The sequence below is a fragment of the Theobroma cacao genome, chromosome 5 (assembly GCF_053813885.1).
Source record: "Theobroma cacao isolate CCN51 chromosome 5, ASM5381388v1, whole genome shotgun sequence".
Taxonomy (NCBI): Eukaryota; Viridiplantae; Streptophyta; class Magnoliopsida; order Malvales; family Malvaceae; genus Theobroma; species Theobroma cacao.
The window spans coordinates 4309011-4329121 of record NC_142643.1 but is presented as its reverse complement, the minus strand read 5'-3'; the positions used below and the strand labels follow the sequence as shown (position 1 = coordinate 4329121).

The 20111-nt window shown below is 36.9% G+C and overlaps 3 protein-coding genes across 7 annotated transcripts; 1 reads left to right on the top strand and 2 right to left on the bottom strand.

Annotated features, from left to right (window-relative positions):
• The first annotated feature begins 3317 nt into the window (after positions 1-3317).
• On the top strand, positions 3318-12173 carry UPL7 (ubiquitin-protein ligase 7). Of its 5 annotated transcripts, none has more exons than XM_088806460.1 (15): positions 3318-3476; positions 3600-3722; positions 3810-4050; positions 4213-4805; positions 5537-6523; positions 6603-6937; positions 7221-7499; positions 7587-7839; positions 8935-9105; positions 9189-9281; positions 9431-9538; positions 9658-9774; positions 10094-10183; positions 10384-10494; positions 11712-12173. In XM_088806460.1, the coding sequence occupies exons 1-14, from the start codon at positions 3453-3455 to the stop codon at positions 10465-10467; spliced, it is 3498 nt and encodes a 1165-aa protein (XP_088662586.1). In that variant the 5' UTR covers positions 3318-3452; the 3' UTR covers positions 10468-10494; positions 11712-12173. The 5 variants fall into 5 exon arrangements, with proteins under 5 accessions (XP_088662586.1, XP_017977274.2, XP_007027552.3 ...); XM_018121785.2 differs by having other exon boundaries at positions 11694-12173; XM_007027490.3 differs by lacking the exon at positions 11712-12173 and having other exon boundaries at positions 10384-10605.
• On the bottom strand, positions 11111-13079 carry LOC18598114 (GDSL esterase/lipase At5g03820-like). Its single transcript, XM_018121787.2, has 5 exons — positions 12796-13079; positions 12580-12710; positions 12235-12468; positions 11703-11958; positions 11111-11426 (listed from the first exon to the last, which is right to left on the bottom strand). The coding sequence occupies exons 1-5, from the start codon at positions 13031-13033 to the stop codon at positions 11233-11235; spliced, it is 1053 nt and encodes a 350-aa protein (XP_017977276.2). The 5' UTR covers positions 13034-13079; the 3' UTR covers positions 11111-11232.
• Positions 13080-14938: 1859 nt separating this feature from the next.
• Positions 14939-19824, bottom strand: OMR1 (L-O-methylthreonine resistant 1). The gene is made up of 9 exons (XM_007027487.3): positions 19263-19824; positions 18597-18776; positions 18245-18514; positions 16910-17116; positions 16053-16301; positions 15893-15963; positions 15692-15809; positions 15462-15596; positions 14939-15371 (listed from the first exon to the last, which is right to left on the bottom strand). The coding sequence occupies exons 1-9, from the start codon at positions 19728-19730 to the stop codon at positions 15231-15233; spliced, it is 1839 nt and encodes a 612-aa protein (XP_007027549.3). The 5' UTR covers positions 19731-19824; the 3' UTR covers positions 14939-15230.
• Between the last annotated feature and the right edge of the window lie 287 nt (positions 19825-20111).

The window sequence follows — 20111 nt, the reverse complement described above, 5'->3', positions numbered from 1 at the left end:
ATGAGTATCTCTAGGGGTTAGGGCTGTGATGTGGAGTATGTATGACAATTCTGGGTTTGATTGCGTATTGATGTGTTTTGTCTCCTTGCTTTCTAGTATGGCGATGTTGTGGGGGCTTGCTGATACAACTATGTTCTTTTTGTTCATACATAACTGGGTTTGTGGATCAGTGTATAGGGTTTTTCTTTGCCTTATTCTGATGTATAGATTTTGTTCACTGAGCTGGTTGCTATATGATATCAATTGTGTAGGGCAGGTGATTGTGTAGGGAGGCTGTCATTATCCCATAAACAATTAGTTTACGTCTTAAGGGGGGGGGTTCTGTTTCTTGCTGTTGGTCACTAAGAAGAATGGTGTCCTCGACCTCTATCGATTTAGTAGCTTTTGTAATTGGTTTTATTTAATAAAATCAAATTTCAGAAAAAAAAATGTAACTAATGAATCATGTCGTATTATCTTTCTTTATATATATCATGTAAAATTAAGATTTCTTTTCATAAATTTGTGTAAGATTAAATAAGTTTATTATATATTTTTAACTATTAATTATATGAAAAAAATTGTATTAAAAAAATTTATGTCATTATTTGTAGCAATTTTATATGTTTTGATTAATAGAGTTTATAATTCTAAAATGGTTAAAGAAATAGAGAAATATTCATCTTTTATATTACTACTATGATACAAGTAAGATACAAAGATTTTTATATGAATTTCAGATTGGTAAAAAAGAAGTACTAGAAACAGTAGTTAGATGTCGAGCCTCATGCCTCAACAACATTGTTAATATTCATGTGTAAGACATTGGAAGGCAATTAATGTCTTTTTGTTTGTTCCTGTTTATTTTCTTACATGATGGCTACTTTGGTCTTCCTGCTAATAATAATTTCAATCTTCTTGTGCATGCACACCTTTCATTCAATTATTTTGCAACAATGGGAAAATCGGTAGTCTTTGTTAGAATTGAGTGAATGCCAAATCTTAAAGCATTGCTGTGAAGCATCAACATCCTAAATTTGTGCATATCTTCGTTGTCCCCCTTGACATCACAATTCACATGCAAAGAAAGGAGCAAAATTCTCACGTCTCCACTCATCAGAACAAATATTCAAACTCAGTTTAATGTTACACTAAAACCTGACATCATGATCCTGTGAAGTTGAAAGAGCAAGAGAAGAAAGGTGTAGTGGAGGTGGCGGTGGCTTGGGAGGGAAATGGTGGCAGAGGAGTGGGTGGTTTTAGGGATGGATAATGGTGGACATGGATTGAGACAAAATTCAGAAGCGCCAAACATAACTTCCTACTTCCATTTGGTTTTTGACTCTGTTTATATTCGTTTAATCATCCTATATCTATCTAGCTACATGTTTATTCCACGCGCGTTTCGTATATGTTTAAACACACAAAAGCAAAAAATAAAAGGTATAGATAAGGTTAGCTGTTCACATTTTCATAAGTTAAATGTCACTTCTACTACTTATGTATAGACTTGAAGTACCATGTCATATTTATCAAGAATTTATGTAAATTTGACTTTTATAAATAAAGTGTTTGAATTATTGAATTATATTAACTTTTTTTTAAAGTAAATCTCAAATATTGCATTACTTAAAAGAGAATTACAAAAAATTATTCCTGTAATGGGTAGTAGTGCAGGATCACAACTAGATGGGACAAGAAGCCCCGACCTTATTAAGAATCTGCTTAAGTAAATAAGCTCAAAGCATCGCAAGTTGCACCCATGAGCACAACACATAATTTAGCTCATCCAACCAAGAGTCATCCCACCACAACCATGCATGCCTAAACTTTCTGTAATCTATACACTATGAAACAACACAGAAAAAACCAAGCTTTATAGACTGCACCTTGTCCAACAACTCAAAAAAATCATGGTGCAGTAAGTCGCACTCCACCATGCAAAGACAAAATCCCGTGGCATATGCAAGCACATTCCACAACTGTAACTGCACTCTGTCTTGCTGAGCACTAAATGCTGTCAATGCATCGTAAGGGCCATATGACAATCACCATTACCTCAAATTAAAAATGTCTCCGTTTCACTCAAGTTCATTAAAAGCGGTATTGCCCTGCTTATCTCTTTCTTTGCCAATTAGCCTACGAGCTCGTTTTCCTCTCGTGGAACATGTTGAATCTTCCATCTCTTGACCATACATTTGCATGTCTCTATATGCATCATATTTCTGCTTAATCTCCAAGACATAGACTATGGATGCTTTATCTGGCTCATTGTGTTTATTGAATAACTCTTCATCAATAGTCACTGAAAACCTTTTCATTTTGAATTCACAAATACCAAAAAAAAAAAAAATCTCCCCAACAGTCATGAGTTTAGTTGAGTTAAAAAACACAATACCAATAGATTTAGAAAAAGTAAATAAAATTGTTCCATCAACGTCTTTGAGTATTCCACCAATGGCTTGTGTACCTTCACCATATTAACAAAATAATTACGAAGAAGGCCATTTTCCATACACCAAAATTCCTCCATATTATTTCCACACAACAAGAGCCTCTATTCCCAAACTGTTACTCCCTAACTGTTACACCACAACATCCACACTTTCCATACTTAATAACAATAAAAAAACAAATGATTTACTATTTGAATTTTTTTGCACAAAAAGCAAATTGTAGAGTCCCTACTCAACACCATCTCCTTACTATCTCATGTTTCATCACAACTTCTTTTCACTACTTGCCAATAAAACACTTCCACTTTTAACAAATCAAGACTTGCCCACACATGTTTCCATGGTTATGCACTATTCCCCTGTTTCTCAAGGATGGTTTTATAAAAGGATATTGGATAGTAATTGCCACTACTAGGTCCTTTCCAAACAAGCTTGTTTTGCATATCCCTTCCAAGAAAAAATGTCCCTAACATGTTGTGCAAATTACCTCATTGGTTCTTTTTCCAATAAAAAACATTTCGTCTCATTTCAATCTTTAATTGCCAACCATTATTAATCCAATTACCGACAATTCCTATCTTGTTTATGGCTGGTGCAAAGATTGTGGGAGTCAACTCCTTTAAAACAACCCTTTGATTCATTCTTCGTTCCAAAAAATAATTTTATTATCATCATAATTTTTTTTTAAAATAATATAATTTATTTTTTAATTCATTATATCTATTTATAATTTTAAATACTAAAATTCACAATTTTGATCCATGCAAGTGAGTCGCGATCAATAGGAAAAAATTAAGTTCTATTTTTTGCTGTAAATGTAAATAAATGTCCCTTTTTAAATGGACGACAGAGTGACTTTTACTCGCAACGCTTGCGTGTGGGAAGATTACGAAATACAAAAATATAATCGAACCGTCCAAGATAAAATTGGATTCTTTTTCCCGTTGACGAAAGCTAAAATGGAAAGAAAAGAAATTAAGATTTCATTAGCTTCCCTTAGATGATCGTCTCTCAGCCATGGAGGAACCTCGGAAACATCAGGTCAGTCCACTCTCGCTTGATCGGTCATTTCCAATAGCGCTTAATCCTCGATTTACATCTTGGAGTTTTCTAATTTTTTCTGCTTAGTAAAACTGTAATCTTCGATTCGGTTGCTCAATTCAGGTATCGTTGAGAGGAGCAAGCGCGAAAGAGATATCGAGAGATGCGCTTCTCGAGAAAGTTTCTCAAGAAAGAGAGAATCGCAATTATGCCAGACGAGCTGCTTCCGCTGCAATCTTTATCCAGGTTAACGTTTCACTATGTTCTTCTCTAATTAAATTATAATTCTTTTTTGAAATTTCTCAGTTTTTTTTTTTTTTAAATATTTTTTAGAGAGTCTGGAGAAGCTATAACGTTACAATGAAAGTGGCTATCAAGCTTCAAGAAGAATGGGAAAGTTTTGTGAAAAATCAAGCTGAGTTGATGACTGCAAATTTAATTTCCAGCAGTGTTTTGAGGCCTTTTATTTTCTTTATTACATGTTTATCAATTCGGCGTCGAAAGATTCTTGCCAGAGTCTCAAACTGTATGCAGACTTGCTTTAAGATTCTCTTGGAAAGCATAAATTCAACTGGTATGCTAACATTTTAAATTTTAATACATTTTGAATCCATTGCAACAATTATTTTGTGAAATGTGCTGCTGTGTATTAGATTTCCAGACCGCCTTCTTTTTTCCTTTTAGCATGTCAAGGTAATGATCTGCTGATGTAATTAATTCCTACTTTGGGGAATAGATTCAAAGAAGAATTTTTGCTCCCTGGCTGTGGGTACAATGGAAGAGAGAAGAACACTGACTTATCAAGCGCAGAAGCTGATTTCACTCTGCTCATTTGTTCTTGCACAGTGTGATACGTCACACGGAGGGGGTCAAGATCTTGTTATTCTGACATCTCTGGCATTGCGTCTTGTTGTTGTCTTAACTGATCTGAAAAGTTGGAAGATTGTTAGTGATGACAATATTGGGAATGCAGATGCAACAGTGAAGAATTTGGTTTGTTTTATGGGAAGCTATAAAGGTGGCCTTTATGTATCTATGAGAAGATACATAAGCAAATTGGATGTTTGTTTTTCTCCAGAAGTAAAGAATATTGTCCAGACTGATGATAAATTCTTGATCACTGCAAGTGCAATTAGTCTGGCTATTCGGCCATTTAGTTTGACAACCTTTGATGCAACTTGTCCTGGTCAGTTCGATGTGCATTCTGCTGTTGAGCAGTACTGTTTGTTTTTACTTACAATTCCTTGGCTCACACAACGTCTACCAGCTGTTCTTCTACCTGCACTGAAGCACAAGTCTATTCTTTCACCATGTCTGCACAGTTTACTGGTAATGCCCTATTAAATTAAAATCTCCCTAATGTTCTATTTTTCCTACATTTTCTTTTGCAAACATTTTTGCCAGAAAATTGCTTTGAAATTCTGCATGTGACCTTTTGTTATGCTTATCTAAATTCACACTATCAGAGCCTCTGATGTTAATTTCTTTTGTTGCTGATTCGTCATTTCATGTCCTTTTGGCTATTCTGTGGATTTGCTATGATTTGATTCTTATTTAACCTACTGTTGTTGGCAGTCAATGTGATAGTTCTTTGAAAAGGCCATGTGGTGGCTTCTCGATATAGCGAGATGAAAACGACAAAGTGCTTAGCTTTCTGAACTGATGATATAATTTTTGTGGGAAACAGGATGTTTGTGCTGCATTTGCTTTATTGCATTGAGATTTTGCAAATATTTGGTATAGTTTTACCAATTTACACATCATTGCAACTTTAGGAAGTTGTCTGGAAATGTCCAAAGTGCCATAAACTTGGTGCATTTGGTATTCAAATGAGAATGTAGATATGCGTTTATCATCTTTAAGACATGGTATTTTCTAAGTATATGACTTTCCTATAAATCCATTACTTGTATAATAGATTAATTTACGTATACTATCTTTTACCATAAATCCTTCAATTCATGTGTCAAAACCTTAAATTTCCAATTCAGTTTTACTTATTACACAACTACATGATTTGAGGGATGTGGGACTGATCAAACTATGGCAGGTGATGACAGATTTCAAGAGATAAAATTGTTGGAAAGATGTCAGAAATTGATCAGTCTGACATGGACTGTTCTTCGAAGGCAATTCCACAAGTTGGTTGGGCTCTTTCAAATGTTATATGCCTAGCTTCTGGGAGTGAGAATGACTTTCTGGATTCCAGAGTGTTGAACCAAGGTCTAGAATATGCATCCTATGTCCATGTTGTAACCATTCTTGCAGACAACTTATTGGAATGGCTTCATAATGTTGGGTGGAATGAAAAGGGGAATCAAAATCTTGAAGGTAATAATGAAGCTCATGTAGAGCCTGTCAGTGCCGTTATGCAGGAGAGCGAGACAGCCTGTGGGTCATTAAAAACATCCTACATGGACCTATTTAGACCTGTTTGTCAGCAGTGGCATCTTAAAAAGCTTTTGAGTTTATCTGAAAGATATGCTCATACAGATGAGGCCAAGATCCTACCTCCAAACAGCTTAGAATGTTTGGGGAACTTGGAATTGCTTCATATTGCATATTTTTATTCCTACATGCTTAGAATATTTGCTGCATTCAATCCCATGGTTGGGCCCTTGACTGTTCTTAATATGCTATCTTTCACTCCTGGATTTCTTGGCAACCTTTGGGGAGTGCTAGAAAGTTCCATTTTTCGTGGAAATAGTCACACCATTGGAGATAGTTATCATGGTACAAATAAAGTTTCAGGGAAGAAAAAAGAGGGAATTGATAAAAAACTAAAACAAGCCAATAAGGATGGAGTCAATAAATGGGTCAATGTATTGCAGAAGTTCACTGGCAAATCACAGGCTGACGTTGATTTTGCAGATTCAGTTGATGATCATCTTGTTGATGATGATTCTGTTGATGTTTGGGATATAGAGCCTTTGAGGCATGGTCCTCAGGGTATCTCAAAAGATATGTCATGTCTACTTCATCTGTTCTGTGCCACCTATTCACATCTGCTATTAGTTCTTGATGACATAGAGTTTTATGAGAAACAGGTAAACTGGTTATTTTAATTATTTATTTGGTTTCTATGTTTGTGTCTGTTGTTTATCAGAGTATTTTGTTCATGATTAGGTTCCATTCACACTGGAGCAACAACGAAGAATTGCATCAGTGCTTAATACACTAGTCTATAATGGCCTGTCGTGTAGTGTGGGTCAGCAGAATGGTTCCTTTATGGAGTCTGCGATCAGATGCTTGCATCTAATTTATGAAAGGGATTGCAGACACCAGTTCTGCCCCCCTGTTTTGTGGCTTTCACCAGCTAGAAGGAGCCGACCTCCAATTGCTGTGGCTGCCAGAACTCATGAAGTTCTATCAGCTAATATCAGGCCAGAGGATGCTACCGTTGTTCACAGTACAGGTTCTGTAATCACCAGTATGCCACATGTATTTCCATTTGAAGAAAGGTATATAATTCATGAAAGATTTTATTGCTATACCATGTATACTTAGTTCTGGGCTTCTAGCTCATCTTCGCCAGAATTTCATATAATGGAAAGTAAATAGTTCATACTTTCAACGAACTCTTTCCAGAATAGGCGCTCATAATACCATTGCTTTCATATGAAATGTAACAGCTGACATACATTGAATGATCATCCAAACATCCTAGTACATAGATATTGGATTGCCTAATTTTATTTGACCAAACCAAAGTCTTTTCTTTGACATATTTTGTATCTTTGGCAGGGTTCAAATGTTTAGAGAGTTTATCAATATGGATAAAGTCTCTCGGAAAATGGCTGGTGAAGTGGCCGGACCTGGTTCACGATCAGTTGAGATAGTAATTCGTCGAGGTCATATTGTTGAAGATGGCTTTCGACAATTAAATTCCCTTGGCTCAAGGTTGAAGTCATCGATTCATGTTTCATTTGTTAGTGAATGTGGCCTTCCAGAGGCTGGTCTGGATTATGGTGGATTATCTAAAGAATTTTTAACTGATATATCTAAAGAAGCTTTTGCTCCTGAGTAAGTTCATACTGATGTTTATGCTGAAAAAGCAGCTTTTTTCATTTATTAATTTGTTTAAGTTAATTTATTTCTTTCTGTCTAAAGGTATGGGTTATTTTCCCAAACGTCAACGTCAGACAGACTTCTAATACCTAATCCAGCTGCAAGATATCTAGAGAATGGTATCCAGATGATTGAATTCCTTGGAAGAGTTGTTGGCAAAGCACTCTATGAAGGAATATTACTAGATTACTCTTTTTCACATGTTTTTGTGCAAAAGCTGTTAGGCCGATATAGCTTTCTTGATGAACTATCAACACTTGATCCAGAGCTCTACAGGAATCTTATGTATGTCAAGGTTAGCCCTCTTGAAAATCATGCATGTTATCTGTTTTTTTATTCCTTTTTGAAGACAACTCTCCTAATATAGCTAATTTATATATATATACACACAGATAGCTTCATAGGTGGTGTAGTTTGTGAGCCATTTAGTGTTTCTGTTGCATTTTGAAGGATTAATAGAAATGCATTTTCTGGGTGATAAGACTGCTTGCATACTTTTGAGTTCATTGTTGGGCAAGAATTAGCCAGATGCTGCTAACAGGGAGGTGTTAAGGTGGGTGACATTTTTATGGTAACCTGCAAGTGGCTCCTACAAGTGATAGGATGAAGGAAGCATTTGATGATGTCTGCATTTGTTAAGCTATTTTGAGCAAGTTGTGGGTTGAACAAAAAGGACAGAAACCAAGGCATCAATCTCCTGTACTTGCTTCTTGGATAGCTAGATGGCATTTCTTTAATTTTTTTTTCAGACAAAATTTGTTTTTTTCTTTATGTACTCATAATGAGATGCATTGTCCATAAACTATAGGGAGGAGGAAGATGAGAGAGGAGTATTATAAGCCTCACTAAGCATTTAATCACCAGAGAACATAAAGAATAAGAATTAGACATTGAAAGAAAGGGGGAAAGGCAGGAGGGTGAGAATGTGGTATGAAATTATGCAAAAATAAAATTAAAATAGAATGTGATTTTTATATGTTCTCTATACGGTATGGTAAGATACCCAGGCTAAAATTGTTGAAGTTTCAAATAGAAGCTTTCAGCAATCTTTCTATTCATAATAATTAAAAAGAATTGAAAAAGAAATACTTAAATATTCCGCAAGGGAGAAGCACTACCAAAACCAAGCACAATGTGCCATCTTCTGGATCCTGCATCCTTATTTCCCGTATCATACACTCTTCTAGGATACTGGAAGTTTCACCTTCTTGCTTCAGGATCTAAATTCTTTGAGATTAAGAATTTTTATTTGCATTTGTCATCTGCTTTAATTGTAATACATTCTTTCATTGTTTTATTTTTTTTCCTATATGTAAAGGTCTTAATTTTTGAAATCTGTGTGAAGGAGAATCCTCCAACCTTTTATTTTTGTTGGATGCTTTAACTGCAGCACTATGATGGTGATATTAAGGAGCTCTGTCTAGATTTCACAATTACTGAAGAATCTTTTGGTAAACGGCATGTTATCGAGCTTAAACCTGGTGGCAAGGATGTTTGTGTGACTAATGAGAACAAGATGCAGTATGTTCATGCAATGGCAGATTACAAACTCAACCGACAGGTCTCTCTTTAGTTATTTCATAAAATTTATAGAAAGATATGTATGTATTGTAATATTAACTTGTTGTCAATGTTGAATTGCAGATACTGCCCTTTTCAAATGCATTTTATAGGGGGTTAACTGATCTTATATCTCCATCTTGGTTGAAGTTATTTAATGCTAGTGAACTTAATCAGGTATTTTCACTCCAGATGTGTTTCATGGAGTTATAGTTGTGCACTAGTTTTACTGTCATATAATTACAATTAATTGCATATGCCTCACCTGTCACTTAACCCCAGGTTTGACTAATAGCAGAAAACACTGACCGCATCACTGTATGCAGTTACTTTCTGGTGGAGACCATGATATTGATGTTGATGATTTAAGAAATAACACACAGTATACTGGTGGTTATTCCGAGGGAAGTCGAACAATTAAACTTTTCTGGCAGGTATTAGCATGTTGGAAGTTTAACTGATTTTTCTCATGTTTGGGCCTTGTCCCTCAATTTTTTTCTTTTAATATGGAAACTGCTGCATGAATACAGTTTCTGTTCTGATCTTGCTTTAGGTAATGAAGGATTTTGAGCCAAAAGAACGCTGTATGCTGCTAAAATTTGTGACCAGTTGTTCTCGTGCTCCTTTACTTGGGTTCAAATTCTTGCAGCCATCTTTCACAATTCATAAGGTATAATGTTATCTCTTATTAAAAATTTTCTGATTTGGCGCTTAATCAATTTAGTGAACTGGATTTCACAATTGCTTCCTCAGGAGAAGATCTTTTGTTCTTTGCCTCTTTAATGCCATATTTATTAACATTGAGTTGTGTCCCAATCTGAAGAAAATAATGAAGAAAGAAGAAAGAAAAAGAAATGCCAAGATTTAAAGAAAAAACTATTATAGTAAAGAGCAGGAATAAATGAGAATTGTATGTGGAGAAAGGTCAAGATGACTATCTTAATAGCTTGTCAACAACTGAAACTAAGTCAGGGCTTGATCTTGTATAGGTTGCAAGTGATGCTCCTCTTTGGGCAACCATTGGAGGACCGGATGTGGAGCGGCTTCCCTCAGCTTCTACATGCTATAACACTCTCAAGGTAATATACTGGGGCTTGGGCGCGCTCCACTCTAATAACTACTATGTTAGAAGACTCCATAACAACAGCAAGCTTATAAAGCAACTGATTTAACATCTCATAGCTTCTTCCTTTTTTTTTTTTTTTGGAAGAGGGGAAGGGGGTATTGAGGATCTGAACTAATCACATCTGTGCTTCCTTGCTCTATTGAATGGTTACAGCTTCCAACCTATAAGCGGTCGAGTACGCTGAAAGCAAAGCTTCGTTATGCAATCAGTTCTAATGCAGGATTTGAACTTTCTTAGGGACCTCAAACCATTTAACCGGTGCAGGTGAACCTTTTAGTACCTCTTGAGTTTTACTTCCTGAAAAGTTAAATTTATTTCTATCAACTATAAAGATTGTAATATATATAATAGTTTTTACAGCAATATTCCTAGTGATCTCAAGCATCTTTTACTTGTCATCTTGTCGATTGATGGTTAACACAAAGATAATGGAGACTATCAGGATACAAAGAGAATTGTTATAGTAATGGAGGGAAAAAACTGCTAGAATTAATTAATGAGAAATGGAGCCTGCTTGTGGAAGAAATTAGTAGATAACTTGAGCAGAAATTTAAAAATGATTCATCAATCACAAAAATTGATTATGTTGGAATATGCAATTGATAACAATCCCAAAGTTGTATGCTATTCAGGGCAGAGGAAAAGAGTTAAAATAATTCTTCAATGCTTATACTACTATTATTTATCGACTTCCATTTGTTGGCCATACTCAGAACAAGTTAACTAATTATTCACAAAACTAACAGTAATCATATCTTATTGAGGCAAGGATAAAAGCATAAACTTTCCTGAAAAAAAAGCAGCAATGCCCCCTTGCTGCAAGCATAAATAAGGAGGTTTTACATGTGAAGCTACTAAAATTCTCCTGCTAAAACAGTTGACAGATGAAGTACGTGTTCTAGTAATATCTAATGAACTACATATGAGAGGATTGCAAGAGCAGGTGGTTGTTTCTTCTTTCCTTTTTTGCCCCATTTTATGACCATGAAGGAAATAGCTTCTTCAAGAGATGAGGGACACACCCTGTGCTAGCAAATTGCCTGCCAAGACTTGGTTAGCAGCTTCGGAGGGATGGAATCCATCCCAAAACACATATGATGTAGCATTGGTGCATGTCCCCAGAGACCTGTCATTGCAAAGCAGGGAGGTTTCTAGTGTGCCCGTTCCACAGCAAGCTCTTCTTGACTCAAAGAAACCTGCAAAAAGAGCACTCATTTCACAAGGAAAAACAATATTAATTAGTCTCCTCATTCATCTGGCAAATCCAGCGTAATGGACCCTTGAGAAAAGCAATGGAAGCATCCGTCTGTACTATGAAATTTATATAAGAAATGTTACCTCATAGTACAAGGATTTCCTTTGGTTAAAGAATGAAACCTCGTAAAAATGCATTTTAAATATCCAAGTTTTGCGGCACAGCTTGTATTCAAAGAAATTTAAATAGTTGGTACTTATTTTAATAGGTGCTTTACCATTATCAGCGGGCTTCATGACCATGTCCAAGAGAGGCTGGTATATGTCAAAGACCACGAGTTTGAGGCCAGGCATCTTGTCCAGAAGGCTTTCGGATGTGTTGTTCAATTTCTTGTTGAAGGCAACGGCATCTTGGTTTAACCTCGTAACACACTGGTTACTTCCTCCACCAAATAGGGTGATGGCTGCAGGCAAACAACCTGTTGGTGGTAGGGTTGTCACTCCTATCCTCCTCGCTCCAAGTCCGTACAGATTCTGTCACAAACATGAAACAGTGACTCGTCCTCCGTTCTTTGTTTTTCAGTAAAAACTAGTTTGAGCTTTCATTCCTTTTTCCTGTTAACAGTGTAATTTGTTGTAACATGGTGTTTGAAAGTTGGATTCAGGTGAGGGATACAAACATGATTCAAAACAGGCATGCATTTCCCATGTTAATGGTCCAGGCATTGCAAAAGGTATAGCATGTTAAAGTTGCATGTGTCGCATAATTATTTTCAGAGATTAAACATAATAATGAATGCTAAAAGAAACCTGAATGAAGGTAGAATAGGATCTTATGAGAATGTCGGAGAATTGATCTGGTGTATAGACTCTGTTCAGCATAGGATTGATGTAGTAGTTCTGAATGTAATCACTGCTTCCTGCACTCAAAAGATGTATGGCGCCCGCAAATATATCATTTGCTTTAGCTTTTCCCACCGTGTTCACCACTTTCGTCTGGTACTCCTTGTAGTAATTCAACTGCTGGGTCAATGGAATGGCTCGCTACAAAAATCAACAAAACAATTCATCTGTTAGATAATGTTCAGGCCTCAGAGTCAGGAGCTCAGACTTCAGAAAGAGAGAGAGGCAGTCGTTTGGATCTTAGTTGTTTACATATAAGTTTGCAGTTCTATCATATAAACCAGAAGCAGCTGAAGCAAAGTTGGCTCCAGTCAGGAGATCATTTCCTCTGGCATCTCGACTGAGGTAAGCTGGAGGGTATGAAGTAAATCCGAGGTACTCAGCTGTGCATGCAGGGAAGAAAACACCATGAGAGAAGAGGGAGATAGAGCTTCATGAAAGAAAAGTTGGTTCTCAAGAAAACATTACCAGTGAAGTCTGTGGCCAGCTTTCCGTTACAGAATCTCCCAGTTGGCCTGTGAGTAACGAAATCTCTTCCATACGGTGGGAAGTTTGCCTTGATAAGTGTATTGAGATTGTTGTTGTTCCCAACATCAACAACAGAGTCCCCAAAGATGATGACTGCAGGAACGAGAGGGTCTCCGTTCGCCACTAAGAAAACCAGAACAAGAACCAAGGAAGCCAAGAACGAACTTGAAACTCTCATATTCTTTTCTTCTTTTTTCCCCACTGCCCCAACAGTGAAGCACAAAGTGTGTATATGATAGAGAAAGAGGGAGGTGTAAAAGAGTAGTGAATGGGGAGAAAGAGGGGCAGGTGAAGGAGAATTTAAGGAGGGGAGAAGCCATGGTGAGTGATGGTCCAAGTGAGACAAATGTCCTTAAGAGTATGGTTCCATTAAAGATGCTTATTTCTAGGAGAAGAGGCATGTTTAGAACTCCATAAAGCCCATGATTCTTGTCATCTATTTCTCTCTATTTTCCATTAGGCTTACCAAAAAAGTGTAATCAACTTGTCCATATTGTTTCCGAATTCTTGTTAAGGAGGAGACAATACAATCAGTTCAAAAGCTTTACGTACTTTTGTAAAGAACTTCAGAAAGGGTTTGTTCCTCTTTGGATATGCGTCCGCTTTTCTGCATAACGTTAAAGAGTTGGCGTGTCTTGAAGAAATTATCCAAGAAGCATGGCACATGCATCCCGAGGGAAAGAATTAAGAGATGATCCCCCCTTTTTATCTCCTTTAACCCCATTCATTAGTTTGTAAACTTGACCCGAAGATGATAATCCCCCTAAACATTTCAAGCATTATTCATTAACATTGCATCCTAAACCAACCTCCTGATACCTTGCTTTTATGAAGAGCTTTATGAAGTGAGGGTCACTGTTCCTCCAAATAATGAGGCCATTCGGTGTATTGGTTTCTTTTCTTATTACCACACACACATACATATATAAAAAAAATAAAGTGTCACAAAGGCTTTCCATGATGTTACAAGCAACACCCATAAAGGCTTATTATGCAGATACCTTCTCCCTCTTTGTTTTTGGTGACAAGTAATTAGATGCACTTCTTCAGCATAGATGCTGAATGCCCATCCCAAATTGAGAAATAGTGTTTAGAGATGTTGTGTTAATTATCCTCATCCGAAAATAAAGAGATAATCTGTGTAAATAACACAAAATTTTCAAAGGTTTAGGGTTTAACGTTTAGGGTTAACATTACTTGGGAACCAAGAGGACCTATAAATCTCAATATTGATCTACCATTTCAATTTAGATTCCTTGAAAGTAAGCCAACCTACTCCATAATCCAACATTTGTATTGGAAAAAATCTTCTTCCTTTTTTCTTTTTGATTCCTTAAAAGTAAGAGCTCATCACAGAAAATTCTACCTAAAGAGTCAAAGAGACATAAATGGGTACTAGTAGCAGTACTACTAGTGTTCCAGGGGGACAAATTTTACTGCTAATAATTTATTTTTGAGTTGCTTCCAGCGGCCCAAGAAGGAAAAGAATTACGGGGATGAAATGCTAAACAGTATGGACTGCACTATCAAAAACTCTAACTAAAGAAAGGAAAGATTCAAAAAGAGAAAAAGTCCTTTATCAAAAATGTTGTGCATGTATAACTGTGCTAAAAGGAGTGATAAACTGTCAATCATAGTCCATAGCATTGCAGGGCATGCAACATTGCAGGGCATGCAGCAGTGAGCTTATTAATTCAAGGACCACACCCCATGTTTAAATGCTTCGAGTTCAAACAGCAGAGACATTCAATGCCCCTTTAAGGTCTGGAACAAGACTTCCTCCTGAGGTTCTTGTCAAACTCTCCAACCCCACCCTATTTGGACCTATCCCCCATTCACTTCCTCTTTGCCAAAAGTCGGATGAAGTAGCAGTTGGAGCTCAAGGTTTCTTGTTCCTTTGCCTTTGACTCAGTATCCTGGTTGGGAAACAGCATCTCCTAGTAATTTCAATTCATGGAATGTCCAATTGGAATATTGGATTCCAGAAGCTTGCAAAGAAGCTCAAATTTTGGCATTTGCTTTTTCAACTGATTTTCAGAACCAGTTTCTATATAAAAATAGTTCATATATGAACTTCACAACATTTCAAAGCATCAAGCTGATATATGTTGTACGTAAGTCTGAATGTATTACTAGTACATAGCAAGAAAAACTAGTCATGTAACAAGCAGCAGAAACCAAATCCAAATCATTCTTAGTAGAACTACATACATTCTAATTCCATAAATTACAAAAAATGAATACGAAATAGCCATGTCCCGCTATTCCAGTGCCTAAGCAAGATTGGAAATCACTTTGCATCTGCTCCATCGCTTTCTTTAACATGTGCATTGTGCCCATGTCGACTTGAGCTAAAGTATCAGAACTGACTCCAATCAATGCATCAAAAGTTGAAAATCCTTGTCATCAGTTACCAATACATAGTCATATCCAAGTCTATCGGCAAGATGGTGAAACTCCTCCATCTCACCCTTCGCAACTTGAATTCCAACCAAAACATTTGCTCCTGTTTCACCCTGTTGGATGGAATACATCAAGGTTAAATTTTTTCAAATCATAAGCCAGATAGAAATGAAAGTTCCTTCAAAGATGTCTTAGATGCTAACCTGACCACGGTAATGGAACAAACTTATATTCCAGCGTGGACTAAAAGTGTCTAAAAACTTCATCAAAGCACCAGGCCTCTCAGGAAATATAAACCGACAAAGAACCTCATTTTCAACATTCAATCTACCTCCCATCTGAAAGAAATAAATAAAGAATTAATAAAGAAAGCACATAAAAGATCAACAAACAAGCAAGTCAACAAAAAAAAAGGAAAAATAACTATAATTACCAAATAACGCAAGTGATCTTTAACCAAATCACTTGCTGTAAGATTGTAAGTTCTAAGTTGAGAAGATTCCATCCTCTGCTTCATTGTTCCAAGTTCAGAAACTGTGTGAACACCAACACTGCAAACAAAAACAATGGATAATGAAATTCAAATGTATGATTTTGTATTTTGTTAGTCGCTAAAGAAAGGCTGACAACTAACCTGTACAAAACGACGGCCTCTTTTTCAGAACTACATCTATATTTGAACTCAGTGATATTCATGGGCCCCACCTGTCCAATGGTTATTATTAGCAACACAAATTATGAATAAAGCAGAAAATCTGTACAGAAGTTAAACTTGGAAAATTGTAGAGAAATACCAGTTCACAAAATTGTTTGAAGCTCCCAGGTTCCTCTGGCAAAATAGTAGCAAGCACTGCCTCCTGTTGTCTACCCACATTAGCCAGTTCGGTAACCACTCTAAGCTTATCAAAATTCATGTTTGCACCACTAGTTATTGCTACAATATTCTTTCCCTTAAGGCCATAATATTTGCAATATGCTTCAGCTCCTGCAAGGGCTAGGGCACCCGCTGGTTCCAGAATGCTCCTCTTTTCTTCAAACATGTCCTGGGACACAAGCACTAAAATTGTAAATCCTAAGCAGTCAAACTGCAGCGTGTCAACTAGATGAATCAGCCATCAGTTATCCAATGAAAAACAATTGCACTAGTCATACTGGAGAGACAAATTGAGAGAGGAGTGAGAGAAAAACATCAGAAGAAGGGCTTCTAACATCCATAAGGTTGAGGAAGTAAGAAATTACAAAACAAAGTCTAAGCGGACAGGCCACACTCTCTCCCCAAAAAGAGAAATAGCACACCACCCCAAAATATGAGGAAACCAACAAGAACCAAGTCACCTTTATATGGAGAAACAAAGGCACATCTCCCTAAAAACCTACGTCTAGAACCCTAGTTAAACCAAAGGTACACTAATATCGAACTAGAAGCTTGACAACTTTTTCAAATTAAGATTTTATGCATTTCTGCCAGTATTTCAGTTGTTTGCTTAATTCAACAACTGTACCATACAAGGACAGAAACACTAAAGATATAACTAAAATAAAGTTTGTGAAATTCAAGCTGTATGATAGGTGAGTGTGCTGTCCTCTTAAAACAATTGGGGGGAAAAACACAAAGAGAATCAATGCAAACTTTGGAACCTGAAAATCCTACCTTTATAGAGGCACAAATTGCATCACGGCTTACAAGAACGACACCATCCACCAATTCCCTACATAAGCGGAAGGTTTCTTCACCGACCTCCTTAACAGCTACTCCATCTGCAAAGCCTCCAACCTGGTCCAACATTACTCTTTCACCATGATGCAGTGACAATGCCATTGCATTTGCATCAAAAGGCTCCACTCCAATAATCTTTACCTGTATAGTTATAGAATACTAAGTGCTCTGGATGAATTTTGTATGCAGCAAGGAACATACTCACTTACTGTAATTTCAAACAAAAAGGAATGAAGGAAAAAATTCAAATTAGCTAAAACTACTCATTATGGAAACCATTTCATGCAAACACTTACTGAAACAATATAAGAGGTAAAACATTTCACTTATCCAAAAAAAGAAAAAAGAAGAAGCAAAGTGAGAGTAAATCAATACACAAGTGCTTGCAACAGGGTAGCATAAGGTTGCAGTTATAGACTTATTAGGCTTGCCAGAAGCTAGGCCTCTTGGAAGATCAGATCAGTATGACTAATGTTGATTGCAGCACAAAGCACAGTTGAACAGTAAAATAATAGTGAAGAAAGATATTTAATGGCAGAACATACATAAGATAACCTCAATTTCAACCAATATAAATTTAAGTTCCCCAACATGCTGTAATTATGAGTTGAAACACATCAAGAATTCAAGTCCACACATCTACTAGTTTTTCCTGCTAGTGCTTTAAACGATATTGACAGTCCTGAACGATTATCTAACGTTTGAACCAGACAAAGCTTTAATAGCACTAATTTACCAATGCTGCTATCAGTTATGCCAGTTATAATTAGGCATTACAAAAAAGTAGAAAGTTGTTAAAAGCTTGGTGGTCCATTAATTCCCCAAACACTGGAAATAATGCATCCTTCTAAGTCTTCAACTATGCCAGTTCATCTGTTACAATGTGTTAAAATTGCCATCAATAAAACAACATTCAATTGAAAAGTTTCCTAAGGCAGCTTTTGTGAAGATTTTAAGCATCTGAACAGAGGTACCTATAATGCTATGTCGAAAAATGTGACCCAGAAACAGAATACAGTGACACTGAATTGGAAATAAAAAAAAAAAAAATCAAAACAAGTGCATCTAGCAAGTAGCAACTACCTCGGGAACCAGATTTAACCAAAATCCACATGAGATTTCAAGTAATAAATATGATGATTCAATGTTGAAGAAATATACAAAAGACACAAAATATCGTTAAAATAGCATGCACTTATCATCTACTGAGAACTACGCAAAGCTCCAAAACTATGAAATACTAGATGTTTATAAGAAGAAACAGCATACCTGTGGGGCAACCCTCTTTACATAAGCAGCAATGCCAGCGACAAGCCCACCACCACCGACGGGTACAAAGATGGCATGCAATGGGCCTTGCATTTGGCGCACAATCTCCATCCCAACAGTACCTTGACCCATGATAACGTCTGGGTGGTCAAAAGGGGGTATAAATGTCCGACCTTCCTCTGTAGCCCTTTTTTTCGCATATGCTTGTGCCTCATCATAAGAATCTCCAACAAGAACAACAGTTGCACCCAAACTCTTAACAGATTGCCACTGCAAAATGAGAAAACCACCATCCAAATTAGAAACCATATTCGCAACAGAACTGATATGACCAACATCATATAAGAAGCACCTTAATTTCTGGTGTTGTAACAGGCATAGCAACAACAGCATTGCAACCGAGTCTCTTGGCAGCCAATGCAACCCCTTGGGCATGATTTCCTGCTGATGAGCAAATAACCCCTCTTTCTAACTGTCCCTTTGGAAGCTTTGCCATCATATTATAAGCTCCACGAAGCTTAAAAGAGAAAACCTGAAAACATCCAAGCATCAAATCTATAAGTACTTCATCTGAAACTCTGAATACGAAAAAGAATGCACTCCCAAAACATGTCAAGCTACTACTTCCAAGTTTTTATTCAACTACAAAGAGAAAGGGTTTCAATTTTGGCGATTGATGAACAAATTCTAACAAATGTTTAACCCAAGAAAGAAAAAGAAAAAAATTCAAGTTAAAAACATGTGAATATTTACTCATAACAACAATGTATATCAGAGTACAGTACTTAACAGAAAAGAGCTAAATTCAAGCTGAAAAAACACTCCATTAAGCTTAAAATAAGTAAAGAAGAAACAAAATCAGACAAAAAAAAAATAGTCTTCACGTTTCGACAAATATACATTAAAAATCAGAAACTACAGCCTCAAAGAGTTGCAAAATTAAAACGAAAAAGAACACTGAAATCGTTAAATAATCCCCAAACAAATTCCAACTTTTGAAAAATGAAAACTTTCTTACAGGCTGTAAATCTTCTCTCTTGAGCCAAACTTGATTACCCAATCGTTCAGACAACTTAGTCGCCGACTGTAACGGTGACTCTATTGCCACATCATAAACTTTCGACGACAATATATTCGTTAAATACCCCATCGCATTTATTACATCGCCGTTTCCTTCATCTTTTGAACGTTCCGGTGCCGCACCTAAGTAACCTGACGGATATTGCAACGAATTCGCCGACACCTTCTTTGGAGGCGCAGAAGAAACCTCCGCAAAACTTGACGACGAAGACGAAACGACAGCGTTTTCACGAGAAGTAACGTTCGGAGAAGAGATCTCAGCCGTCGGTTTTGACACCGCGGCTCTGATCCACGGCCGGATGATACATTTCTTTGAAACGTGGGGCCAAGGAAAAGAAGTCTGTGCGACCCTCTCTTTGTGGCGGAGTAGCGGCGGCTGAGGTGGGATGAGGCGGAGTGCATCCATTAGTTTTAATTTTACAAAAATCACAAACAAAAATAAGATAAAATTAGAGAAAAAAAAAAAAGCGATGTACAAAGCAAAATGCGTTTTCTGAGGCGGCTTTTGGAGCGGACTTTATAAGACAAAGAAGGAAGGGGTTTTTTTGGCGCAATTTTTGGAGTGGATAAATGGGACCTATGAAGGAGTGACACGTGTGAAAGTACGTTTTACTGCTAGGGACGGGTTTCGTGCAGTGCGGGTGGCGACTGGGTAAGTGTTGGCGGATTTTGTTTTAAACGCACGAGGAAGGAGTGTTGAGTTTGGAGATCGGCCCGTGATTCGGTTTCCGAATCGGTGAGACACAACTTGGGGGATTCGGCTGGCAAGACAGCCAGACAAGACAAC